Raw genomic sequence first — 20,189 nt, 5'->3', positions numbered from 1 at the left:
GGGAGACGCAAGAGGGAGGAGATATGGGGATATATGTGTACGTATAGCTGATTCACTTTTTTATAGAGCAGAAAGTAGCACACCACTGTGAAGCAATTATACTCCAATAAAGTTGTTAAAAAAAACATAGAAACGAATTAAACTTTAACCATCATTATTTCATCCTATAGAATGACATAACCCAAGAGAAAAAGATAGAGGTGTTGAATATCACTCATGCATTTTCAGTTCCTTCTGTGAATCTTAGCTACTGTAATAAAAGCATTGTTTTGAGCATTGTTTTATATGCATCCTCATATAAGACCACACATGCCTGTATCGATTAAAATTTAAAAGAAACAAATATTAACTGCAGATATCTAGTTCACTTACCTTGAACAAAGTACCTTCAGGTGCTTCCACTTTTGAAGCTGGATAAATATCAGACAGGAACGAAGTTCACTTTAGTTTGGTCCAGGAAGAAAAAAGATTCACAGCTCTGAGAATAAAGAAAGAATCAGACCTTGTCAGGGCATTTGGTTCTAATTAACTAGTGACAAAATGGTTCTACACTGCAACTATGTAAAAGTGGCTGAGTTATTTGAGCTAGGAAAGGTCAAAAACAATGATTATGATCAAGATGTTATTATTGCATATACTTTTGATTATTGGGAGTGAATCTTCCTCTCTCTTTTCCTCATTAAAATTTTATGGTTTATCAATTTAAAGTTAAGTGAACAAGATAATTTAACATTATTTTGATAATGGAGCATATTCCTTGTAAAACATAAATCCCTGGAGGCTTTCTCAATTCCCCTTCTTCTATCCCCACAAAGCTGCCTCTGTCTAGTATTGAGCCATGGCTTTGCTCAAGAAAGCAAAACAAAACACAAATTATCTAGTGGTAGCAATCTGAATGAAGACCTGGCCCAGAGGACAAAAAATGTGATTTAACATAAAATAGGATGTCATGATCTAAACTACTCATTTGGCATTTACCATAAATCCCTGAGTACCATTAGTTGTCTTTTCAGATAAATTCAATAAAAATTTATTGACTATTTTCCATGTACAAGCGCTTTGCTAGATATTAAGAAAAAGGAGGTGAATAGAAGATCAGGCTCTCTTCTCTGCAATCTATCTTGGAAGAAAGGAATATATGCAAACAATCCTGAATAATTTCAGGGATAGAGAGAAAAAATAGCATACTTTTGAAGAGTAATGCTAACTTGATATGATTCTATTTTATTCTTTCTGATCTATTGTAAACCCTTGGAAACCAGAAATTTGTATTTTTCAGAATCTTTGCACATGTGAGCATTTTAACCAGTAGTCCTTTTTAGTGAAGGACAGAAATTGTGTATGTTCTAAGGTACACGTGTAGCCTGATATCAGCTTCAGACACAGTTGGATCAGGCTTTTTTGTTTTTTGTTTTTTTGCTACGCGGGCCTCTCACTGTTGTGGCCTCTCCCGTTGCGGAGCACAGGCTCCGGACGCACGGGCTCAGCGGCCATGGCTCACGGGCCCAGCCGCTCCGCGGCATGTGGAATCCTCCCAGACCGGGGCACGAACCCATGTCCCCTGCATCGGCAGGCAGACTCTCAACCACTGCGCCACCAGGGAAGCCCGGATCAGGCTTTTTAAAGGGACATAAGAATTTCTTTCTCCATTCCTTGGGTCTGGTTTTCTCTATATTGGCTTCCTTCTTCAAAGATCCTCTAATAGTGGGATTAAAGATAGCCCCAGAAATACTGCACCTGGTTAGTAACCCTGGGAGAAAGACAGCTTCTCTTCCCAACAGTTTTAGTCCAAAGTCATGGAATTCATTCCTAATGGACTGTTTCATGTCGTGTGCCCATCACCACACAATTCACTGGGGCCAGAGAAATGGACTACACTGATTGGCCAGTCTGAGTCATGTGCCCACTGCTGGAGCTCTGCTGCTTCCAAAGCACATGACTGAGAGATGTAGGGAGAGACGCCCCAAAGGGAAACCTAAATGTAGTTACCATAGGAAAGGCAATGTCTCCTGGGCAAGATAAATATCATGTGCCACCACAAAAAGAACTCAGCAAATATTTGTTAATTGATGTATTGATTAGTAAGTCTGGGATAAGTGAAATGATGATAAATACAATGTGTGAAGGGAAACACAGCCAAGATCAATTGTGAAATGGAGCTACAGAGGTGGGCAGTATCCTACGAGGCCTCTTGGAAACAAATCAACAAAAAGGAGCTGACCTTGACTGTTTGCACTGTTTGAGAAGAATTAACTGAGTCTATAATCAGTAAACAATCCTGAGGGCTTGGTAAGGTGAGTTCTGCCTTCTGTGATATGAAAATTGTGTCATAGGTATCAGAAGGTGAACATGGCTAACTGTCTGTGATTGCCACAAAACAAGAAAAATAAAATGAAATAGAAATCTTAAATCAGTCCTTGAATCACAACAGATACAATTATGAAAACCAGACTATATATTAATCAGATTTTCATGTATTACTTTAAAAGACTTCCCTAAAAAGCCATGAGGAAAAGGGACCTCTTATTTGAACTATGGAATGATCTGAATTGGCAACAATATACCAGTGCTTCAAAAGAAAGTCAATTAGTCCTATAAAAACAGTGTCTAGGGCTTCCCTGGTGGCGCAGTGGTTGGGAGTCCGCCTGCCGGTGCAGGGGACACGGGTTCGTGTCCCGGTCCGGGAAGATCCCACATGCTGCGGAGCGGCTGGGCCCGTGAGCCATGGCTGCTGAGCTTGCGCGTCTGGAGCCTGTGCTCCGCAACGGGAGAGGCCACAACAGTGAGAGGCCCGCATACTGCAAAAAAAAAAAAAAGAAAAAGAAAGAAAACAGTGTCTATAAAATATGTGTAACCTTTGATAATTCATTATATTTGCAAGGCAGAGGAACCTTTAAAAATGCATCATTTTTTTCCTAAATGACTTAATTTTCATTATTATACTACTTTAAACAAATTTTAATTAATGCATTAAAAGCTTTGAGTAGTTCTTACTTTAACCAACCAGCAACTAGAACAAGTTTCAAGAAGACTTCAAGTCCAGCCACATGCCTCCAAGAAAAGCTACACCTACAGTATCACAGACATATGGCCTCATGTGTCCATCTTGGCATGTCAGAATTCATGTCACTTGCCCAACTCCTTGCAAAAGTCCGTTTTTACATGGTAATGATTCATTTAAGATCATTAGAAAGCCATAAGTTTTCACTTATTCATTCAGAAGCAATTTTTAGTTCCTACAAGCACTGTGCTAGGAAATAGGATACAAAAATGAATATGTCTCTTGCTCCTAAGGAACTCACACACTGAAGACACCCAGGGGAGCCAAAATTTTCCATACAATCTCATGAGCATGGGGACAGGGGGACATGCAAGGTAAGAGGGGCTACAAACCTTATCTCTACCTGATCACACTATTTTAAAAGTTGGCCATTCCGAACTAATTCGGAGTACGTTATCTCCAAAAGTTTGTATGTTCCTAATTTCTCCATCATTTCCACTCTTAGGCATTCCCTAATTGTACCAAAGGTAGAGTGTGTTTTATATGAAAAAACTGCTACAGGGCAATCATTGACAGCGATGTACTAATATAATACCCGACCAGAGAAAGCACGCTTTGCCATGATAAATTGTTCAAACTATGAGGAGCAGTAGGGCTGAAATGAATCTAGTCGTGAACAAAAAAAAAGATTGAATGGAAACAGTTTGTATAAAAGGATACACTTGATATTTTCACTCTAGACATACAGATTAAGAGGCTGTCTATCAAGGTAAATCAATTTGCAATTTGAGACTGATTTTCTCCACCCTCAAGAAATGATTTGCAGGTATTTGTGGCTTTTCGTTTTGCTTTGACTATTATTTCATATTTTACTTGTAATTCTTCTTATGGAACACTAAGAACATTTATTTGTTCTTCGGTCAGGTTTATTGAGGTATAATTTACAGCCAGTAAAATTCACCCTTTCTAGCGTACAGTTCTAAGAGTTTTGACAAATGGATATAGTCTTACAACCTCCACCATAATGAAGAGAGAGAATAGTTCCAGCATCCTGAAAATTTTTCCCTGCCCCTTGGAAGTCAACCTGTAGCCCCCTGACAATCACTAATAAGTTTTCTGTCCCCATAGTTTGACTTTGTCCAGAAAGTCATATAAATGTAATCAACAAGTATGTAACATTTTGAGTTTGGCTTCTTTCACTTAGCACAAGGTAAGTGAGATTATCCGTGTTGTGTGTGTCAGGAAATGTGGACTGGCATATTGTCCTTTAGAGTTTCCCTTATTTTTCCAAAGCCAAAGTCAATATGCAAAGCCTGGATCTCTTGCCATTTAGTTTGTCCATGGTTAGGAAGAAACCGAGTTTTTACTATGGCTGTTTGTTTTCAGCAGAGCAGGGAAAGAAGAAACACTCTCAGGGAATAATCATAATCTGTGGTTATTATAGGCACTAAGTCATATGTTTGTAAGACCCAAACTTTTGTTAGTCAAATGACTGGGCACTAAAATTAATTCGGAGACTCAAGGCAGAGTTTAAGTGTGGTTTTCCTTATCTTTTCATTATTGCAATAGCAACGGAATACATATTTGTGACTTAATGGTACAACACATTAGTTTTCTTATCTGACCCACCTTTAACAAAGTGGAATTACTGTAGAGGCAAAGGAATCAAGAAGGTAAATCTCTTACCAGGAGTAGGAGAGAACGGATAGAGGCCCCTGTGACCTAAACCTTAGTCATTCGAGTGCCACCTTCATAATTGTGCCTCTACCCACACGTTACCCATATCATTATTTATTTAACAATTATATGGGTCACAGTTTTACTTAGATAAATTTATTTTCAACAGGACATTCTTATTCCTTACTCTTTTAAATGGAAATCCCTTGCCATAAATAAAACTATGAAAAATATCCAACAGTATAAAACTCTACCTATATGAGTCAATGTACCTCCCCAAATCATCCTGAGTTCTTGAGTATCACTGGTGGAGCCCATGTACACACCCACACATGCTTTTGGAAACACAGCAACGAGAGTAGCTGTCCCATGCTTTAAATGCTTTCTCCTTGACCATGTAGTCTGTGCACACCAAGGCAAAGAGTCTGCTCAGAGATAGAGTAAAGCATTAAAACCTGTTTAAAATAACAAAGTACGATATGTCTTTCTACCTATGTCAGGCATTGGAAGCCTGCAACTTATTTGCCAAACAGGTTACCAGGGCTGATTTTTATGGAAAGACGGACCAGATGCACCTTCTTCCTCATCTCTTCAAAGTGGCCCTTCTGAGCAAGGCCAAGGCCAGTGTGATTCAGCAACACCCACGTTTGTTAGGGTATCTCCTTACCCTAGACTAAAAAATGGAACAGAACCTTGGCCCCAAAAGACTTAAAGAATTTATTCACCAATTCATATCTTTATGCTAGTATAATCATGTATTTGATGGTTGCTATAGAAATCTATGTAGACAATCATCACATTTTTAAAGGAAATACATTACTGAAATTTCTTCTGACCTGTGGTCACTATGCTCTTTGACAAGACAGTTGACCTTCACGATGTTAATCATCTCATCTGTTTGAAAGGGACTAAAATGTTTGCTCTGCTTCCTGTTTAATAAAGCTATCAAGAGGATTAATGAGAGAAAACCTCTAGAATACTCCAAGCTCTTTCCAAAAAGGCAGCAGTAAAACAGCAGGTGCCTCTTGTGAACATACACTTGTCTTCTTCATGGAAACTCATCCTGAAGGACATCGGGCTTCCAGCTTATATTTAATTGGCTGATTATGTTGACACTCTTGAGCTCCTTGCCAAGTTACAGGGAAGAGTTTTCTTGGAAACCAGAGTTCCCCAACTTTCTCCAGCTATGCAGTTTAATTACATCTAGCAAAATGACAACAGAGCTCATAATTAGCCTGGAGATTAATTACTGCTGAATCAGTCCAAACACCACAGCTACCAAATTCAACACAGGTGCTTAGACGAAGAGAAAAGAGTTTTCTCAATACCCAACAGAAGGTGGATATGGAAGATGGGCTTTATGACTCTCCTCCCATGAGCTTAAACATACAACCTGTGCAAAATGCCTTGTGTCTTTACAGCCAGGATGCCCCTAAGTATTTTAAAAAGAACCAGACTCAAAAACATTTCAAATACTGATATCACATATCTTGAAATGTGCAGTGACTGGGGCATACTTTCTTTCTATGCAAATTTCTTCAACCTAGAGCTCCCTTTCCCCTTCTCCTTTTATTGAGGAGTCTAAAAAGCCTACATAATTCATCTACTGTTTCTAAACTATGAATGAAAGAGTGATATAGAGAAAATTATAAAGCAAGCGAAAAATCATGCTGTACCTCGTGTTCATCCTGTGACCTCTAAGAGTGACTATAAGCCTGTAGGGTGGGTACCACACTCCCAGAGAGTTATGAATGCATTGTCAGATCAAAGGCTTGAAAGCCAACAACCGCCCAAGGGAACCCCCTATTTTCTCTCTGAGAATTACCAAAAGAGGAAAGAAGCTAGATTAGGTAGGTAGAAAAAGGAAGGAGTTGATCCCATTTAACAGATGTTATCCATTTCTTACCCCCTCTGTGTACAGGTCACTTAAGGTATGTTTAAATATATGCACACCTAGAATCCAACAAAGACAAATTCAACCCCCAAGTGATTCTAACGTGCAGCCAGAGTTGAGAACAGCTGGTCTGGAGTAACCAAAAGGTCGGCCAGATGGTATAATTGCATGAGACTCAGGGAATGGACAGAACCAGGTAAAGGAGAAGGAAGGAGGCGGCCAGAAAGAATGAAGTGACAGATCAGAACTCCAGAAGCTCATGTTCCAAAGAAGCTAAAGGTGTGGGGCAACAGACGAGCACTCAATTCTTAAACCGTGTAAGAAACAAGCACACCGTCCCCTAACTAGAGGCTGATGAGATTGTGTTGAAGAAGCACTTTTAATGGATTTGTAGGATGCGTCTGTTTGCTGGTTTGATTTTCTGTTGGCTTGTTTGTTTGTGTGTTTAGAGGAGTTAGGGGTTTTGCTGCAAATTTTTAAAAGTCATCCTAATATTGACTAAAAAGAAAAACCGTGTTCATACAACCCAAAGGGAAATCCATGGAAAGGAAGGAGGAAATTGACATCTAGGGAAGGCCTTGTGGAAAGATCCAAATAAGGGAAATGTATACAAAGGCACAGCCCTGATGCTTGTACCTTGCTTACACCAGGACTGAGGGGAGCCGCTGCAAAGCCATTTGCTTGCACAAGGCTGGAGGAGAGATTACATGGCTGCCAGGAGAGGAATGTTGTCAGAGCGAGTTCGGAACCAGCTCAGCCATGCTCTCCAGTGCTGGGAGGCCCGACCACTGTGCACGCAGCCGCACCACCATCTGTACAGGGCTGCTTCTCAGTGCTGGGCCAAAGCCGAGCTACACCCCCGCCCCCGCCCCACGAGAGGAGGAGCAGGCAACGTTCTAGAACACAGCTCTGTCCACTGGAGGGCAGGCGTATAAGAGCCACGAGGCGACCTCCTGGGACAGCCTCTGTGTGGGGGCACACGTGCCCACGTCCACACATGGTAGGAAATGGCTCTCAGAGAGATGTGTCCCCTTCACTCTCAGTTCTTGAGGTGGCATTGCTCAGGTTGGCTTGGTGCACCTGTGATTTGAAATCCTAAGACACGTGTTCAAGACTCAAGTCTACATCTCACTTCCTGGATGACCACTGGCAAATCATTTCTGTGAGCCTTAGTGTCACCATTTTGTAAGTGGAGGTAACAGAATTTTAGAGTTCATCTAGTCTAAGCATATCATTTTACAGTTGAAACTGAGAACCAGAGAATGTGAAGTGAATGCCCACCTTCAGCCAGCTAATGGATGGCTAAGCAGAATTCACACTCAAATTTCCCAGCTTAAGTTCAGTTTTCTCCCTAAGCACTGCAATCTTCTGCCTCAATACTTCCCCTGACTCATAAGATGGGTTTAAGAAAGGATGTTAGGCGGGTAAGAGCTTCTGATTCAAGATGACGGACTGAAGACACACATCACGTCCAATGCCTCCCGAAAAGCCCACGGAACTTATGGAAAAGATTTTTAAAAGAAGGAGAAAGGGGAAGAAGAGGATGAGAAGGGAGAAAAGGGTACCAGCAGTAAACTATGAACTGTGAACAAATCCTGGAAGATTGCGAGCACATTGGGATCCGATTGGTAGAGAAAATTTTTCAAAAATAAAAAACCAGTTTAGGTTAAAAAGGGTGCCTTCATCAATAAGAACATTATTAAATATATTATATTATAAATAGGATATATAATATTAAATTTAATATGAATGTATTAAATATATATTTATAAATAATATGTAATATTAAATATATTTTAATTCATATATATATAATAGACTACTACTATGCAGCCTTTGGAATTCACAGAAGTAGGGAAGATCTTTATATACTGACATGGAAAGATATTAATTATGTAATGTCAAATGAACGAAAGATGTCAAAACGATACAAATACAAACCGATTTTACGTGTGCATGTCGCATGATCCTATAGTAAAAATGGCAAATGCTTACAGTGCTTGTTATGTAAACAAGCTATAAGCACCATTTTGTACATAAGAGAAACATGAGAAACAGAGAGGTTAAGTAACTTGCCCAAAGTCACAAAGCTACAATTAAGTGGAGGGGCTGGGACAAATCAAGGCCATGTGGCTCCTGAGTTGATGTCTTTCCCAGCAACTCTCAGCCTGTCAGAACAGCATAGATAGCTCTGAAAGGATACACATCCTGGTATGAGTTAGGGAGGTGAGGAGTGAAGACTCCATTTTACTTTTACGCTTCCTATTGTTTAATAGTCTTCAATAAGAATGTATATTTTTTTCACTTTGTTTTAAAACTTATCATACTGGGGCTTCCCTGGTGGCGCAGTGGTTGAGAATCTGCCTGCTAATGCAGGGGACACGGGTTCGAGCCCTGGTCTGGGAGGATCCCACATGCCGCGGAGCAACTAGGCCCGTGAGCCACAACTACTGAGCCTGCGCGTCTGGAGCCTGTGCTCCCCAACAAGAGAGGCCGCGATAGTGAGAGGCCCGCGCACCGCGATGAAAAGTAGCCCCCGCTTGCCACAACTAGAGAAAGCCCTCGCACAGAAACGAAGACCCAACACAGCAAAAATAAATCAATTAATTAATTAAAAATTGTGTTAAAAAAATTATGATACCATAAAATTGGCTCATTTTTGAGGTACACTTTTATAAATTATAGCACATGTATGGGTTCATGTAACCATCAGCACAGTCAGGATACAGAGCAGTTTCATTACACCCAAAAAAACTCCCCATTGCTCTCACTTTATAGTCACACACTCTCCTGGCCTCAAACCCCTAGCAACCACTGACCTACTCCCCATCACTATACGGATGACCCTTGAACAACATGGGTTTGAATGGCGCAGGTCCACTTATATAGGGCTTTTTTTTCAATGGTAAATTCTACAGTACTACACGATCCAAGGTTGGTTGAATCTGCCAATGCAAAACCGTGGATGAGGAAGGCTAACTCTAAAGTCATATTCTGATTTTTGACTTGTGGGGGGTTGGCATTCCTAATTCCCATATTATTCAAGGGTCAACTGTAGTTCTGATTCCTTGAGAAAATCATGCTCTATGTAGTCTTTTGAGGTTAGCTTCTTTCACTCAGCATAGTGCCTTTGAGATTATCCAAGTTGTTATGTGCATCAAAAATTTGTTCTTTATACTGCTGAGTAGAATTCCATCACATGAATGCAGCAGTCTGTTTATTCACTTGCCCACTGAAGCCCACATTTAGGCTGTTTCTAGTTTAGGGTGATTATGAATAGAGCTACTCTAAGCATTTGTGTAGAGTTTTTATATCAACACGAATCTTCATCCCTCTTGGGCAAATACCTAGGAGTGTGCTTGCAGAGTCTTATGATAAGTATCTGTTTACCTTTATATGAAACTGTCAAGCCGTTTTCTAGTGTTGCTGTACAATTTTGCATTCTCACCAGCAATGGATGACAGTTCCTGTTGCTCTACATTCTCACCAGCATTTGGTATTTTTAATACTTTAATTTTAGCCATTCTCATAGGTGTGTAGTAAGAATATATCACTTAAATTGTTAAAAAAAAGGAAAAGAATTGAACAACATTGGCAAGTATAAAACAAATAGGTTATCTCCTAAGCTGACGGTGGGAAGAAATACAAATAACTGTTTTGGAAAATTCCATTCATCCATTAAATATTTCTTGAGCACCCAATATATGTGTCTGCTGGTCTCCTCACAGGCATGTTTCAAAGCCTTAGGAATGTTCATGTACTTTATGAGTTTACTTTTCATTTTGTCATCCCTATTTTCTATTTACTTATAATACCCACAGTTTCTGTCACACAACACAAATGTAGTTTTAAAAAAGTAGAGTTAAAAAAAGATAACATATTTAAATTAATTATTATTTATATTAATAATATGGTATTTGGGAAAACATCGTACTCTACAGTTACACAAGATAAAAGGAAGTCCAGATAGAGTGTACTCAGCTATAGAACTTTACCTGTTTGTTCCACCCTGAATCTATCTATGTCTTGTCATCTATCAAAAGCACCGTAACAGGTAGAAGAGTTAGTTTATTCCCTACAAATGCCTTGCGAATGCTTGGCAATGAGAAATTAATTAGAGAAGATATAAGGGCCAATTGATTTTCTGGCCGCCAACTGTCCACTTTGCGGATTATTTATGGAAGCCAGAAGATAGAAAAAAGGCAAAGACGTGTGCCTGGGCTGGAAGGCAGCAAGGGGCTGCCCAGGAATTCAATTACAGTAATCCCTGCAGGCTCAGGACTTCCTTGCATCTTTGCCATGTCCTCCTCACCAAACCTGGGCCACCTGGGCCAAGAGACTGAGTGTAATGCATTAGCGTCCCAAAGACCTCTTTCTCCTGGTTTTGTATAGATTGTCAACATCTTCAGTAGTACAGAGAGAGATGTGAGAAAGTCCATTTTGAAAATAAAAATTCATATTACGAAAAGGCTGACCGGGCTTCCCTAGTGGCACAGTCCGCCTGCCGATGCAGGGGACACGGGTTCGTGCCCCGGTCCGGGAAGATCCCACATGCTGCGGAGAGGCTAGGCCCGTGAGCCATGGTCGCTGAGCCTGTGCGTCCGGAGCCTGTGTTCTGCAATGGGAGAGGCCACAACAGTGAGAGGCCCACGCACCGCAAAAAAAAAAAAAAAAAGGCTGACCAACGTGGCCCCAGACTGAAGGAAAAAAATCAAGAAAAGAAATTATTCTCAGAAATTACATTTACCCAAGTAAAGTATATTCAGGAAAAGACCTGCATTTCTCCCCAGGGTAGTCTCGTGTTGGTCCCTGACCCCAATTCTCCTAAACCAGGGGAAATTTAACTAATCGGTTAGAAATGCTTTTCATAATTCCTCTGTGTAGGGTCCTAATCATAGAGGCCTAGAATTTTAAGTTGGTTGAATATGTGATTTTATATTTTAGTTCAGATTTCATAGATGGGACACAGAGGCTTCGAGAAGGGGGCTGACAGCAACGTCAGAGCAGAACCACGACCAGAAGGAAAAGTTGTCAGATATCCGGTCTATAACATGGGTCAAACTTATTTACTTTCCATCACTGTCCTGCCTCTTCAAGGAGAGCTATTCAAATGCATTGCTTTTGGAGATTCTTGCCATCACCTATGACAAATGGTGTTTATAATGACATTTCCTTGCAGAAATGCCCCTCAAGAAAGCAGAAGGAGCAGGAAGAGGAAAATCTTCCAAATGCACGTGAAAAACTACTGCAAAGTAGTTGAGAAAAACATTTTTCACTCAAGTAGGTTTTAAGCACAAATAGCTCATCCTTAATGAGATCCAGCTGATCCTAAACGTTTTACAATTTCACTACATCATTTTCTAGCATTCCTGTCACCTGGATCAAGATGCATAATACAGCTACAAATTAAGTTCAATTCCTCAGTCAATTTTTAAAGGAGTGAAATTCAGCCACAATACTTCAGCTATCACTATTTATCCAAGAACTACTGGTATGGACTTGGCCTTCCATGTACTTTCTATGAGTAAGGATAGGAAAGGACCCAAGAAAATGAAAGAGATTTCTGGAAGCAAAGGTAAGTAATGGATTTTCCATTTCCAGGGAGTTCATTCCTTAGGTATATAAGAATACATTTAAGTTATGACTACTCAAAATCCTATCTGATTTTTGTGTTATTATCCATATTTAAGGTCTGGAGCATCTAAAAATAGTATGTCTAACTGAGGTGACCTGTCCTAGCAGAGTGATTGCCAGTGCTGGTTAAATCCTCCTGGTTCAGCTGCCTCTCCTTAAGTATCTGAATGGATACTTTTATTTCAAGACTTTATAATAATCACAACTAATAATTATTAAGCCCTAACTAGATGTCAGGTGCTCTTTTAAGCAAATAACATGTACTAATTCATTTAACTCTCAAACAAACCTCTGAGGTGAGTACTACTGTTATCCCCATTTTAAAGCTGAAGAAACAGGCAAGTGAGGCTAAGATACAGGTGGTCAAAGTCACACGGCAGATAAAAGCTGGGAAATGAACCCACGCTTGTGAAGAAACAAAACCTATTTACGAACAAATTATGTAGAGTTTATTCAAGAGTTAATTTAAGTGCACATGGGAATAGATAAGGATATGCAGTAAATTACTAAGAATTAACGTGGATGACCATGGTCTGGGTTTACTGTTAACTCCACCTCACTACAAAAGCTATGAGCAAAAATTGATTAGAAGCAGATCTTTATCCTGGACCACACCCCTGTCTTGCTGCCTGGTGCTGAGTGTCCCTTCTGCTTCCAGTAGCTCCACGTCTCACACTCAGCCATGCTGCCCTTGTTTGGATCATTCGGTGCCTTTTTTCATAGCAAGTAAATACACTGCAAAGAGTTTTAACTCCTTTCTACTACTGCACCATTTCAGTCCTTAAATCAGAGAGCTTTCTTGCCTTAACTCTAAAAATTTCTTGTCCATGACACAAATGAACATATCTACGAAACAGAGACTCACAGACAGAGAACAGACTTGTGGTTGCCAAAGGGGAGTGGAGGTAGGGGAGGGAAGTATTGAGAGTTTAGGATTAGCAGGTACAAACTAGTATATACAGAATGGATAAACAACAAGGTCCTACTGTATAGCACAGGGAACTATAGTCTATATCCTGTGATAGGGACTTCCCCGGTGGCACAGTGGTTAAGAATCCGCCTGGGGGATTCAATGCAGGGGACATGGGTTCGAGCCCTGGTCCAGGAAGATCCCACATGCCGCGGGGCAACTAAGCCCGTGCACCACAACTTCTGAGCCTGTGCTCTAGAGCCCGCGAGCCAGAACTACTGAGCCTGTGTGCCTAGAGCCTGTGCTCCGCAACAAGCCACCACAATGAGAAGCCCATGCACCGCAACAAAGAGTAGCCCCTGCTCACCACAACTAGAGAAAGCCCGCACACAGCAACGAAGACTCAATGCAGCCAAAAATTAAAAAAAAACTAAATAAAATAAAATTTATTTTAAAAAATCCTGTGATAAACCATAATGGAAAAGAATAGATATATGTATAACTGAGTCACTGCTGTACAGCAGAAATTAACACAACATTGTAAGTCAACTACACTTAAATAAAATTTTAAAAATTAAAGATTTCCTGTGAATTTCTATTTCTCTAGCTATTTGTTGCTATCTTCACCAGCACTGAATGTGTAATTCCTTCCACTGGCATGCCCTCTGCAAATGCCTTCTGAGAAGCTGTGGATATCCTCTGAATTGTATAGGTCTCCCTGGCTTTGAGAGCACTTAGATGGGCATCTATAGGGCTGCCCATAGATCAAGAGTTTTTTAAACTGGAATGTTCATATGAATCACCTGCAGATCACGTTAAAAGGCAGACTCTGACTCAGTATTCTGGGGTAAGGCCTGAGATTCTGCATTTCTAACAGGTGATTTCTTCCAGGTGACATTTATGCTGCTTCAAAGACCACACTACAAGCAAGGACCTCACAGACTTTTCTCTTCTTTATCAGTTTCTTTTATCCCACTATTACTGCCCCAGTATCCTTCTTCCATCTCCTGCTTTAGCCGCAACAGCTGGGTTATAGTATTTTCACATGCAACAGATGTTGTCTCATCAGAGGTTTTTTTTCCTGTTTCTATGGTCACCAACATGTATGTTTCTCTGTTCCCCTAAGAATATAATTGACCAAATAATCTAGAAATTTTCTCAAGGTAGTAACTCAGGGCAACTGAAAGAGTGAGGGAAAACATCACCAGTATTACCCTTAGAAATATTTAATGCATAAATGGATAGGCTTTGAAGTTACCCTCTTCTTAGCTCTTATTTATTCTCTTCTAGCAGCTGAAAGTCTAACTTAGGAGGAAATGGAAAAGAGATGAGGAGGGCTTTGCCCAAGAGAGCTTTCATCAGTAAAGTACCAAAGTAATTACTGCACCTGACAAATTTCTACTCCTTGTTTTAACCCAGTTTTAATAAAAGAAAGATTCAACAGTGGTTTATATTACCTGGCATTGCCTTTAATTTCATCAAGCTCCAATATGAAGACTTGCCACGTTTACACTAAACTGCTTTTTCTCCTGAAGTTCATTTGTGAAGGCAGCTGCTGGGGCTTTAATCAGCTTTTCTTCAGTCTTTCATTTCTAACACACTGTGAGTGATAATGGCTCTCCCAGGCGCCCCCCTGCAAACTAGGCAAATTCTCCTTCACGTCACTCCCAGGTAGTCAGTGGTAGAGAAAGCATCTACTAATTAAGAACTGAAAGGCCATTTCAAATGATCTGGCTATGAAGACTTAGCATTTCACATTCACGGTGGGCCACATCCAAACGTAAGGTCCTCCGACCTGCTGGACCAGATTATATTTCTCCGAGCTTAGGAACAGCAGGCAAACTCTTGGCATTTCAGAAGTTCTGTTGAAATCTAGGGTAATAACATGCTGCTCATGTTTGAGAGCACAAAGCCCTTACAATAACCTTGTCAGTATTAAGCAGATCACAGGAGTTCAAATCTCAATCATGGAGGCCCTACTGTGTCAAGGAGCACTTTGGAAAACCTTCACAATGTTTTACGCCGCCAGGATAATTCTTTTAGCATTGATACTACTTAAAAAGTTCCTTTCATGGGCTTCCCTGGTGGCGCAGTGGTTGGGAGTTCGCCTGCCGATGCAGAGGACGTGGGTTTGTGCCCCGAGCGGCTGGGCCCGTGAGCCATGGCCGCTGAGCCTGCGTGTCCGGAGACTGTGCTCCGCGGCGGAGAAGCCGCGGCAGTGAGAGGCCCGCGTACCGCAAAAAAAAAAAAAAAAAAAAAAAGTTCGTTTCCTATGACTTTCTCTAAAAACCTGTAGGCAGCAAGCTGTCGCATGATTTGAAGAGTGTTTAAAATTCAGTCTAGAAAAGTTCCGTTTCAAGATGGCAACATAAGAAAATCCTGAACTCACCTCCTCCCACAGACACACTGGGTCCACAGCTACATACGGAAAATTTTTCTCTTAAGAAAACCTAGGGCTTCCCTGGTGGCGCAGTTGAGAGTCCGTGTGCCGATGCGGGGGACGCGGGTTTGTGCCCCGGCCGGGGAGGATCCCACATGCCGCGGAGCGGCTGGGCCCGTGAGCCATGGCCGCTGAGCCTGCGCGTCCGGAGCCTGTGCTCCGCAATGGGAGAGGCCACAACAGTGAGAGGCCCGTGTACCGCAAAAAAAAAAAAAAAAGAAAGAAAGAAAACCTAAAGTCCAAGTCCGGCTGAATGACCACTACACATCTGGCAAACAAGAAGGAAACCACATGGAAACGGGCATACAATCTCGATATAAACGCCACCCCCAGCTCACCCCAGTGAGCCACAACCAGGAGAAAACTCAAAACCCGGAGCTTCTCCCCAAGAAGGAAAGAGTTTGAACCCCACATTGGACACCTCACCTTTTAGGACCTGCACCTGAGAGACGAGCCCCCAAAAGCCCTAACTTGGAAAACCAACAGGGCTCACATCTTCAGACGCAGAGCTGTAGCTATCTGAGAGCCAGCTCTTAAAGCGGCCCTGTGCTCAGATGTACCCGCCCCCGGGCCCAGCTCAGAGGCAGCCAATCAAGCCCTGATTTAACGTGAAGGAGGCTCACCTGCTTATATTAGTGTTGACCTGAGGGGCAGGCATCTAATTTAACACACACCTCTAGAAGCCTGCTGGAACAGTCTCCAGGGATGGAGACTGGTGGGGCCATCTTCGCACTCTCCCTTTGCTGTGCTCCAGAGCACCAGTATCTTCTCCCAGAAGGAGCTCTTTCCATGTGCCTGGTGCCCAGATCTCTGTGGCTGCCACTTGGGGCGGGGGATACCTCTTGACCACCTGGCTCTGGAGGCAAGTGGAGCTTGCATTCCTGGTCCCCTGGGACTGTAAAAATCAGTGTCACCCAGAAAGGAGCTCATACCCCAATTTTTGCAGCTGATGCCAGAGTACACATCTCCATCACCTGGCTCTGGCAGGCAGTGGCGCTTACACTTGTGGGTCTCACACAACCAAAGGAGAAAGAATTCTTCAGCAGCTACCACCCCCGGGGCACAGCAAGAGGCAACAGACCCAGAAGCCTATCTTTCTGTGAAGAAGACCTATTAGCTTATCATCATGGCTGTGGCCTGAGGGGCAAGCTTCTAATTAAACACACATCTAGGGGTTGACTGTAATCCTTTTCAGAGGACTTGGAGGGCAGGCACTGTCTTCATGCTCTCCCTCTGCTGCCCTCCAGAGAGCCGGTGTCTCCTGGAAGGAAGCTTTACACTTGGCTACTGCCTTGGTTTTTGTATCTGGCGCCCCAGTTTTTGCAGTTGCTGCCTAGGGGATGCCCCTTGATTGCCTGGCTCTGGTGGACAGGGGGACTTGCATTTGTGGATCCTACGGGATTGTAGCAAATCAGAGATGGTTCTTGGCAGGCTGCCAGCCCAGGGACTGAGCCGGAGGCAGACTGATGCACATACCCTAGTCATCTGTGAAGGAGGCTGCTTGGCTTATCCTGGAGCTCCAGCCTGAGGGGCAGGCTTCAGGTTCAGCACACATGTAGTGGATTACGGAGCTGCTCTCCGTAATTACGGAATGAGGAATGCAGGCTGTGGATGCCATCTTGGCACTCTCCCTCTGCCTCGTTCCAGTTCACCAGTATCTCCCAGAAAGAGCTTATATACTTGTTTGGAGCCCTGATTTTTGTGACTGCCAGGTCACCTGGCCAGCAGAGCTTACACTTATGGTCCTACAAAACATGTATCTGTGTACGTTTTCATACTTTAAAAAGCCACTGCCTGAGGGTCTGGCTTCTAAACAGCCTGAATCTAGGGGCTGAGATCCTCCCATTAGGGATGCTGACAGGTCTTGGCACATTCTCAATTACTGGGAGTTATTAAAAATGTAATGGGCTGCTTGCATAAGCACAAAGGTTTGAGAGACAAAAAAGCATTGGGGCAGGGTTGAACAACAAGCTTCATCTCCTACACAAGGCCACTCCTTCAAGGCTGAGAGAGGCGATTGTTTCATCTACTGTACAGAAACCAAAACAGAGGGTCAAGAAAATGAAGAAACAGAGGTGTATGTTCCAAATGAAAGAACAAGATAAAACCTCAGGAAAAAAAAAAAAAGCCTTAATGAAATGGAGGTAATAGGAGAAGAACAACAGGATAAGCATCTCCAAATAAGGGGTGAAAGTGACAGTGGCCAGCTGATAAGAACCATCCTTCCTGACAATTTCCTCTTTATCCCCATCTGGAATGTGGGTAGTCAATGTCCTGGGAGAGAACTGGACCTGGGACAGGATTATAAGGGAGGATCCTGGGACAATGAAAAACCCCGATCAAACTTCTACTTCTTTGAGACCAGCTTGAGGTATCACCTGGTCTGCTTTCCTGAGGGCTCTCTGGCTTCCACAAAGGAGAGCCAGGTGTGTCATAAGGCGGAGTGGAGGGGAGTTTTATAACGATAAAGGAGTCACTCCAACAAGAGGATATAACATATGTAAATATATATGCACCCAACACAGAAGCACTTAAATATATAAAGCAAACATTAACAGACCTAAAGAGAGAAACAGACAGCAATACCATAGTAGGGAATTTTAAAACCCCACTTACATCAATGGATAGATCATTCACACAGAAAATCGATAAGGGAACATCAGCCTTAAATGACACATTAGACCAAATGAACTTAACAGGTATATATAGAAAATTCCATACAAAAGCAACACAAATACACACTCTTCTCAAGTACACATGAAACATTTTCCAGGATAGAGAATATGTTAGGCCAAAAAACAAGTCTTTTTTAATTTATTTATTTTATTTTATTTTATTTATTTATTTATTTTTGGCTGTGTTGGGTCTTCGTTTCTGTGCGAGGGCTTTCTCTAGTTGCGGCGAGCAGGGCCCACTCTTCATCGCGGTGCACAGGCCTCTCACTGTCGCGGCCCCTCTTGTTGCAGAGCACAGGCTCCAGACACGCAGGCTCGGTAGTTGTGGCTCACGGGCCTAGTTGCTCCGCGGCATGTGGGATCTTCCCAGAGCAGGGCTCGAACCCGTGTCCCCTGCATTGGCAGGCAGATTCTCAACCACTGTGCCACCAGGGAAGCCCCCCCAAAAACAAGTCTTAATAAATTTAAGAGGACTGGAATCATATCAAGTACCTTTTTTCCAGGTACAATGGTATGAAACCAAAATTAATTACATGAAGGAAGCTGGAAAATTCAAAACTATGTGGCGATTAAACAACATGCTACTAAAACACCAATGGGTCGGGGCTCCGGCTCCGCCTCCCGCTTCAGCTCCAGCTCCTGCTCAGCCCAAAGAGCCTCCACCGGCCTCTGCTTTAGGAAAATCAGCCCCTCCTTAAGCTTCAGCCTGCAAGGGACCAGAAGACCATAAAGGTTTAGGAATAAAAATGAAACCCAACACCCACAGGAATAAAAGTCTCAATGTCCATCCAGTCATAAAACCCAGTGGAGGTGCTGGGGAAACTGCCCAGAGGAGACAGCATTACAGACAGAAAAGAGAAGGACAACTAAAAAATCCACCTACTGGGAAACGCTTGTAAAAATCGGCTCTTTTTAGAGTTGCGAAAACTAGCCTAGTGCTAGTGAGAGAGGAGGCCACCAGCTGAGATGTCGGGCAAGTGCTACCAGACTCCATCAGTCCACAGGTCTCTCCCCCAACACCCGCAGCAGGCAAGGTGCTTCTCCTCCCTCCTGCTTGGCCTGACTGAACCCCGTTTCTCTCAACGGTCATTTTGGGGGGTTGATTACAAAGCACACGTCATGGATTCTAGATTTTTAAACGTTAAAAACTTTCCCCTAAGAGAGAACAACAGACCTTAAAGATGATCTCTTTTCACTCTTTTGATTTAATCATATATACCTTTTGACATTTCTCAAGAAAGAGCCTACAGACCAGATGTTGTGTCAGGCCTATCTTTCCACGTAGCGTCGAATTGGATTCAATCAGCAGCCGAGTTTGTCATCCTAACAACATCCTGTGGAGTTAGAAGCTCACAATTACAAAGTGCTTCCACATCAGTGATATCGTTTGCTTCTCACAGTAAACCTTAAGGAAGGGAAGGGAGGTAATGTTACCCCCACTTTACAGATCAGTAAATTGAGACCTACTGCCACTTTGTCTGGCTTATTGGACGAGACAGCAGCTTCCTTGGAAGGCACAGAGGGACTGACTCTGAGGGGGGCGCATAGGAAAGGTTCAGGTCGTGGCAGCAACGTGTCTCTGCAAAACAGGATCCTGAAAAGGGGGTTTTCGGGTAAGGATGTGGTAATGAAATACTAGAGCGGGAAGACAAACACTACTTAGGTCACGCTGTTGCCTACGGAGAGCTCTGGGTGAATGGCTTCCTTCCCTAACTCTCTGCTTTCTCAGTCCTATCCATTCTTCAAAGCCAAACCCAAATCCCACAGATCCAGGAGCCGTTCTTGAGTATCTAGCACAGAGAAACCATAATAACGACACCTTAAGATTTCCATGTGCCTTAGCTCCTTACATCATGATAAGCTTTCGAGGTAGGCTTCGTAGTCCGTTTTACAAATGAGGAAAGTGAAGCTCAGAGGGGTTCAGTAACTTTTCAAGCTGACACAGCTAATAAGCAGCA

The 20,189-nt window shown here is 42.4% G+C and overlaps 1 protein-coding gene across 1 annotated transcript in view; it reads right to left on the bottom strand.

The window, feature by feature from the left end:
* Positions 1 to 397: 397 nt before the first annotated feature.
* The window catches only part of LOC308611134 (transducin-like enhancer protein 1), a 60,475-nt gene continuing 40,683 nt past the window's right edge, over positions 398 to 20,189 (bottom strand). The window contains exon 5 of the mRNA XM_081260035.1: positions 398 to 478. Coding sequence (XP_081116161.1) covers positions 422 to 478 — 57 coding nt within the window. The 3' untranslated portion in view covers positions 398 to 421. The remainder of the gene's footprint in view (positions 479 to 20,189) is intronic.

Source organism: Mesoplodon bidens (genome assembly GCF_964165515.1).
Source record: "Mesoplodon bidens genome assembly, contig: HAP1_SCAFFOLD_653, whole genome shotgun sequence".
In the NCBI taxonomy this organism is placed as follows: Eukaryota; Metazoa; Chordata; class Mammalia; order Artiodactyla; family Ziphiidae; genus Mesoplodon; species Mesoplodon bidens.
Note: the sequence above shows the minus strand (reverse complement) of the source record. Positions and strands in the feature narration are given on the sequence as shown.